Source organism: Epinephelus moara, chromosome 5 (genome assembly GCF_006386435.1).
Source record: "Epinephelus moara isolate mb chromosome 5, YSFRI_EMoa_1.0, whole genome shotgun sequence".
NCBI classification, from domain to species: Eukaryota; Metazoa; Chordata; class Actinopteri; order Perciformes; family Serranidae; genus Epinephelus; species Epinephelus moara.
The window spans coordinates 14,533,306-14,541,682 of NC_065510.1; the positions used below are offsets into that span (position 1 = coordinate 14,533,306).

An 8,377-nucleotide genomic window follows, 5' to 3' on the forward strand; every position below is an offset into this window, starting at 1 on the left:
GAATAGTTTACCCATGCAGATAAGAACTGCTCAGACCGCTGAATCTTTCAAGACTTTACCTTTTTTCTTTGGCTTTTAATGTGAGCTGATCTTTGACATCTTGACTCCACATATTGTTTTTGTTTGTTTGCTTTGTGTTTCTGTATTTTGTTAGTTTCTTTAATGCTTGTGAAACACTTTGGTCAACTCTGGTTGTGTTTAAATGTGCTATGTAAATAAATTTGACTTTGACCTTGACCTAAAACATGAATCAATTGATTTACAACCAGTATTTTCAAGGACAACAAAGTCATTTAATTCATATAACAAATTAATCTAACCCTCTATGGCACTGTGTTACCTCCTTCCTCACATGGTTCAATTCTCTCCACAAAATCGGTCTGAGAACATCCTTGTCTGTCATTTTACACTAAAAAAATAGATTCATAGTCATAGATAAGTTGTTTCATTTTTAATAGTTTAATATACTTTATTTGATAATTAAGTAATAGAACATTGTTAAAACTCAAATGTTGTCTTGAAGCAACATCATATCATTGTAAAATCCACACCATGCTGTGCGAGGTATCGGGCACTGCATCAATGTATATTGCTTACACTGGTTGATTAGAAAAAACAAAAAGTCGTACAACAGCCATGAGATAAACACTATCTATTTAAAGTGTTCAGTTTTATTCAGATTTTTTTGCAGATTCATTTCTATTGTACAGTTTGAAGCTGCACTTTGTGGTGGTGCATCTAATTTTCTTTCTGGCTTCACTCAGGATAATGACGATATCTGAAAAAAATGCAAAACCTCCAGACACTTTAAGAACAGCTCCTACAATGAAGAGATGAAGTTTATTTTTACATCATTAGTGGTTATGGCATCTTTGTATTGTGGACAATGGTGTGGATAAGGCTGACAGTAATGACAGATTAATAATAAACAATATCTGATGACAGATCATGAGCATCCAAACACAGCTGCAGCTCCCTCAGCCCTGGGCGGGTGAACACTGCGCTGGAACTTCTTTCACAAATAAAGACAGCATCCTCACACAAAGCATGAATTCATAGTGCAGTGTATAAAAACTTGCTCTTGACAAGTTCAGTGTCCGTCATCCTTCGCACTGATGCAGCTACTTGTCTCCAGGTTTAGTGCCGAAGTACTGGAAGAAGTTGTAGATCCTCGTGGTGTAGGGGACGAAGTCTTTCTTGTAGACGATGATGGTTTCACTGTGAGCAGATCGGAAGACGACCCGGTTTGGATCTTCGCACTCTTGTACCTCTTCTTTTTTTACTAAGTTAAAGAGGGAAAGTAAAGAGTGACAGTTGTTAGATATCACATCTGTGATTACTGGGTTGAGGGAATAAATGTGAATGTGAACAACTGATATTGGAATATTACTGAACAACTAAAATGTTTAGCTTGACTGACAAACCTGACAGCTGTACAAGTAAAAGGCAATTTATTGAAGCACTTTTACCTCTGTATCTGTAAAGTAACTATCAGATGAATACAGTAAAAGGAAAATATTTTCCCTCTGTAGTGAAGTAGCAGTATAAGGTAGCATAAAATGGAAGTACTTCTCACTTCAATCATTTCTTTTGAAGCATAATGTATCCAGTGCATTGAAAAGGCAACTGATTTTATAATTCTAGTAGGCAACCCAAAGGCTTATTTGTATTTGCAATATTGATAGTTAAACTTTTTTTTTTTTAAATTCGATAATTGGTGTCCATGTATTGATACAATATTGCCATGCAAAATATTGCCATACCATGCTGTATCGATTTCCCCCCCACCTCTAACTTACGTAAAGAACAAGTACCTTAAAGTTGTCAGACACATAATAATAATGATAAAATAATATCAATAAATTACCACGTTATAAGTACTATTATATTCTTCCAAAGAACATATTTGAAATACGTTACAAGTGAACTGTACATTGAAAAGAGCTGCTAACCTGTAGTTTATTTTGATAAAAGGCTTTTTGTCCCCCTTTTTTTTTTAAAGTAACTAGCAAATCTACATGTTTCATACATAAACAGACAACTCAGTGTTTGTGCATTACTCATAGGAAATGTAGGCAATTAGTTTTTATGCACCACATATCTGGAACAAAGTCCTGGAAACTGCTCATTAAATCAAATATCTAGTCATTTCTTACACTGTGCTGTAACTTTTATATTCTTGTATTTTACACCTGTCTTAGTATTTTCTGTTCTCTAGTTCTTTAATTATTTGGTTTTACATGTCCTTTTATGGTGTGTTTCTGTTGCTTTGATGGTTTATGTAGAGCACTTTGAACTGCCTGGGTGCTGAATGTGTTATATAAATAAACTTGCCTTGCCTTACAAAAGTATCTAGCAGTGCACAGTTCCCAGTAAAAAGGCCACAGAAAACAAAGTGAAACTCATTTTCAGTGTCAGTCAAACAGCACCTTAGTGGAATAACACCACATCTCAGCTGGGACACATGATGCTTTATAGATGTAAGCAGCCACACAGTTAAACCTATATGTGTGATATGAGTTACCGTCAGTGCTACACATGCTAACCTATTTGCACTTGAATGGAGAATAAAACAAATTTGGTTGTGTACTGTAGATAAAAGAAAGATCATTTAGGCTTGTTAATATCACCACGTAAAATACGTTGCACAAACACTATTAGATGTCTGTTCACACAGTTCCTGAACTACTAAAATGGAAAATCAAATTAAAACGACTCAGTTAGGACGATTTGTTTTGTTTTTTACAGCATCTAGTAAAAGAATTTCGACTTCTAGCTGACTGAATAAACAGCAGTGTGTGTTTCACATCTCTGAGCTCCAGCTCCAGTTGTCTCTGACTCACCTGGTGTGAGCTCGAGACGACCTGTGTATCTTAACAGGGCGTAAGACCCGATCATGGTCCAGACACCGAGAGCGTAAAGTGCAGCCATTCTGGTGTTCCACTTCTGCGCATCTTTTATATTCATGGCTGCAGTCTGCTCCAATAAACAGCCTCGTTTGTCTCCTTCACAGAGGTTTGGATGTCTTCTGCTACTGCATTCAGGGCGCCGCCATGACAGTTAACCCGGAAGTACAACGGATACTACAAGAACTTCCGGTTGAGACTTTTTCTTTTGTCATTAGGAGGGGAAATATATTTTAATTGATGCACGTCATGTGTTAACTTGACAGACACATTTTTTATATATTTTTTAAAAATGATATTTTTATAAAAAGAAAAAAAAGAAACATTAAAGCCGTCAGTCCAAACTAAAAACACGTGTCATTACTACAAAATCAGTGATGCTACACTAAAGAAGTGTAGACAACACAAAAGAGAAAACAAAGGTTTTTTGTTTTTATTGAGAACATGATAAGAACAAACAAACAAAGCAGGTTTTCATGTCCTTTTTTTTTTTTTTTTTTTTTTTTATCAAAAATTGATGTCTCAGGCTGATCACCACCACCACAGCTTTGAAATGCAAATCTTCATTTATTTATTTATTGTGGTCAGAATCCACAGACTTGCAATTGACTTTTGCTTTGACTTGTCATTCATTTATTTATTTCTATTACATTTTTTTTTTTTTTTTTTTTTTTTACTTATTAAAGACTTCAGACTTGAGTTGAGCTTCACTTTGACATAACTTGAAACTTCACTCTCAACACAAGACTTAGAAAAGGCCGGCAATACCAACAAAGCCTTAGCCAATTTGTTCCTACTAAATACCTTTGTCTTTAAAGTGGAACACATATTCATATTGAGAATATCTTTTAATTTTTAAAAAAGATTACATCATTTTGTGAAACAGCAGGGCAACGGGAGCACATAGACAGATAGATAGATAGATAACTTCACTGTCCACATCAGTGGAAATTTGTCTTTGGCATTTCTCAAACACATCAAAGGTGCATACAGACACAACACACAATATATCATTAAAACTGTACAATTTTACAAGACGCAAAATAGTGTAAATCAGCAGGTAGGAGCAATAAGAGAGCACATCTTATAAAACAGTAGTGTTCCCTGATACAGACATTCTGTGTCCACATAGTACATTTACTTGGGACTACTTTGAGCTACAGATTAAAACACATTTGATGCATGCTCAGGTGAGGATTTGTTTCTGCAGGATATGTGGGATTGACTCAAAATAAACTAGCACCCGCGTTAATGGGAATGATGGAGCAGCCAGTGCAGCAGTGTGGCTCGCTCTACGGCACAGAGGGAGACGATATCAGACTTTGGCTACACACATAGTACTTGTTGGTGGGATCAATTTATTGCTGACTTTGGTAATTTCATGGGATATAGTGACAATAAGATAAATATAGGGTAAACATCAGATTTGTCTTTTTGAAAAGCTGAGGAAAAGGTCATTTTTGAGATGTCTGTGTGACCTGGGGAACATGACAAACTACTGTAGCTTGTGTGGGACGATTTATAGCCCTGCTGCTCACGGTGAGTCACGCACAGTCTTCTCTAAAAATGTTTCATCCAAAATATGTTTCAGGTGCACAGCTGCTAATACAGCACACACCTGTGGCTGGCTGGTTGCCTGTACAAGAGGGTGAAGATGATTCATCAAAAAATGATGTGTGACTTTTGATACTTCCAGCACTTATGACCATTTTGTACAGCAGTAGTTATCATATATAGGTCAAATCCATACGTACCAGCACTGATACATACCAGAGTGTTTAGCCTCTAGGTGTGGGGTTGTAAATGCCACTCATTAATTTCTCCCTGAGCTATGCATTTTTAAACGGCAGACTCATTACTACTTTACGCCAGAGGTGTTTAAGTGACATATTAACTCTTGTAGCCTGGCCAAAATCAAAACAAGACCTCTATTTGCTAATTTGGAGTCAAAGGTCAAATGAATCAGTGACAGACATAATGTCAGAGAGAGAAGGAAAAACACATCACGCAGTGTTTGTATTTTATCACTGTGTTTAACACATCCACAGACATTTTGAACATGTCCTACTTAAAGCGTCCATGTCACTAAAGAATTCATTCTGCATAAGTTTCATACGAGATGGTTTCAGACATGTTCAAGCAACATGTTGCCCCAGATATCACAGCCGTCATAGGATTAGAAGACTGTTTCTGTCAGTGATTCTAGATCTAGTTTAATGTTGTTTAAGCTGCGTATGTAAAGTATTCTTGTTTCTGACCTGGTTTATTGTCTTTTGATCACATATATCAACATTTAAAGTCTGATAATGATAATAAAGTTAAGACAAAAGTCTACAGAGAAATGTGTCATGTGTCATGTGTAATTGAACCAGATGGCACTCAGCTTGTGGTACTAAACGCGCCAAAAGAAGACATTTGAAAAACTCAACAGCAATGTCTTTTGACAGAAATAATGACCAGGTTCCTGATGATCCACAGACCTTGTTGTCTTATTACAAAGTTGTTGAAATCTGGTGCTTGGGCAGTGACTTGTGGCGTCAGAAACTGACGAAAAAAAGGCGTCCTTTTCACATCGGCATGATACACAGCCAGTTGTTGTTACAGTGTAATCGCACCCGGCGGCGTCATGGGGAAACGTGATGGGACAAGGGCGAAAGTTAAGGCAGCGAAAGTCCGACTGGGGCGGGTGGGAGCGGTGGTGGATGGGTCCTGCAAACACCGACTTTCCCCCGAGAGCGGTGTCCACGTCCTGTAAGATTATAAAGCCAAACCCTGGTCTTTTTTGCTAAACCCAACCATGTGTTCTTGTTGTTGAAGGAAGAAAAATGTCAATTTGCGGCGTTGTACCGACATAGTGCGTTAATTTTGTGTTGGAGCGAGTTTTTAACAGGAACTACTTTCTGTCCACCAAACTACACCTGCCAACTGTATCACCGGACAGAAGGAAGCGTGCATCTATTCATGGACAAGAGGCTTGTCACAGAACAAGATGTAAACATTAATGGCTTCCTCCTTGCTGAGCTGTAACGTTAGCTAGCTCAGTGGTGCTACTTGAGCTAGCAGTAGCGGTACGATTCCCTCTACGTGGTGCAGTTGGTGGGGGTAGTTCAGTAGAAAAGGAAATAGTTCCTACATGAAACTGCTCACAACGAGGTCTGTGGATTATTTTGAGTAACCAGAGGGTTGTACCACGAAGCAAGTTCAACAGAGCCAGACTTTCTTTGTGTTAGCTGGCTTGTCAAACCCTAAAGCCTCAGTCAGAGATAACAGGCCATCAACTTGTTCTCTTAACCCAGGCTTTCTTCTTCAGGCTTTGTGCAAGCGTCCACAAAATTAGTCAGTTGATGCATTCACTGTGTCATTTGACTCTTAAAAGTTATCAATTGTGTGCCACCTACTTCCATCTTTGAAGAATATTCAAAAATTATTAGAGTAAAAAGGAACACTGCTGCGTCAATTAAGGAGTAAGAGGAATGCGGATAAGAGGTTAGGCCAAAATTTGTGTAAATTCACATTTTTATTTTACCACTGTTTATTTCTAACGCGACAGCTGCACATTCTACCACTCTTAAACTTTAAATTTGTTGCAGCAGACTTGAACTTTATACTCAAGAACTGCATGCATGTTTACTGACACTGTCCTGTAAGGACAGAGACCACATTAATGTGAAATTGAGTATACTGACCTTGGATATTATCTGTGATAAATATCAATAGACTCATTTTCTTTCTTTCTTTCTTTCTTTCTTTCAGGGTTCTATTCACAGTGATATAACAGCAGTGTAAAAACATAATTCAAAGTGGTAACATTATGGTTTGAAGGAATTATACCAAGTTTTACATGCAATTTAATGTCATTCTGATCAGAAATATAGCGAACTATTAATGTATAATACCTGCAGTTTTATAGATGTCTTGTTGGAAACATGCATAACTGTTTCACTGTGAGATTAAAGGCACTGTATGTAAGAATGTGGCCAAAACGGTTACTGCACTCAAATTCAAAATACTGCTGCGAGTCGTGTCCGTGTTGCTGGACAGCGGCACGCTGGAGACTGATTTGTTTGCCCATGTGCGGCTGCAGTGGCAGGGCTGCGTCTCCGCGTCCTTGATCTTCGGTTTTCCAGCGGACCGTTCAAGCAAGTCCGGCTTCTCTGCTGCTNTGACATATTAGGAGGATTTTACGACTATTTGCTTTAGATTTCTTACATATAGCTCCTTTAACCTTGTGAATAAAATTAAACAATAATCTTGCTCAGATTTCCTGCTGATACATTGAGAGGTTCCTGTGGGGGGAAAAAAGTAACTTGATACATACAGTACGTGCTACTGTAGCTAATTGCACGACTTTGTTCAGTGGCATTTATGTAACTTTATGGCTCAACAAGTACAGGTGCCCTGTATCACTCATAGACTGACTACTGACTATACAGTGACACTTTCTTTTATAAAGGAATTGATTAGTAAAGGGCACTTTTTAGCCAATTTCAAGTTCGAACGGAGAACAGAAAATAGTCCTGACCAGGTTAGCTTTGCAGCAAAAGTTACCATGGCGATCTAGCCAGGTAAGAGGAGAGCCACCTTCATGACACGGAAAACTCTGGCTCTAGGCTCAACATACCTCACTAAGCCACTAATCACATTTCGTGGTTCACCCCTCTGGTCATGGTTTCTATTTTTTGGCACTTTGAGCACCACAAGCCGAGTGCCATCTAGTTCCATTACATTAAAGATAAGGCAGACTTTTCTACGGCCGATATCTCCAGCACTCATCAACTCACACCAAAACAATCTAGACTGATAGACAGCACTACAGGTAAGAGGAAAAATATGTGATTTTAATTTTTTGGGGTGAGCTGTCCCTTTAAGAGTGTTTTTCTCAGCTCTAATGAGAATGAAGTGCTGTCATGGTTTTGGTGGGAGTGTTGTGTGAGGCTCAGTGTCAGGCCTCACTGCCGCTGTAAAGCTCCAAGCATGTAAACAAAGTCATCAAACTCCAACATAACAAAAGTCACCCTGCTTTAAGAAATGGATCTGACTATCAGTTTGTCCTGACATGCAGTTTGCCCATATTTTTTTATTTACTATTTCTTATATCTATTTATTTCGTCCATGCCTCAAAGACAGTGTTCCCACTTTTCCTTTCCAGTGCTATTGAGTGTTCAGAGTCAAGGTCACACTGATTTAATGTTCATGACTCACAAAGCACCTCTTTTTGTCTTCACACCTTCAACAGTCTCATAATCATAAAGGCAAACAAAAGTAATTAGTGATACAGTAGTGCAACACATTGTTCAGCCACTTTTACTGCCTCTACACCAGTGTTTTACTCTGCCACTCAATGAGCCCGGGGCTATTTTCCCTGCACCTTCTACACTGTGTGGCTGCCATGGGCTGGAGTAACGGCCCCTTCTTCTTTGTTGGAACTTGTCGACTGAAGCTATGAGTCAGACAAAGCTAATACATAAACT

General features: G+C 38.3%; 1 protein-coding gene across 1 annotated transcript; it reads right to left on the reverse strand.

The window, feature by feature from the left end:
- Positions 1 to 806: 806 nt before the first annotated feature.
- LOC126390240 (small integral membrane protein 26-like) lies at positions 807 to 3,072 on the reverse strand. The gene is made up of 2 exons (XM_050044468.1): positions 2,844 to 3,072; positions 807 to 1,282 (listed from the first exon to the last, which is right to left on the reverse strand). Exons 1-2 carry the CDS (start codon positions 2,965 to 2,967, stop codon positions 1,122 to 1,124), a joined length of 285 nt encoding a protein of 94 aa, XP_049900425.1. The 5' UTR covers positions 2,968 to 3,072; the 3' UTR covers positions 807 to 1,121.
- Positions 3,073 to 8,377: the final 5,305 nt, after the last annotated feature.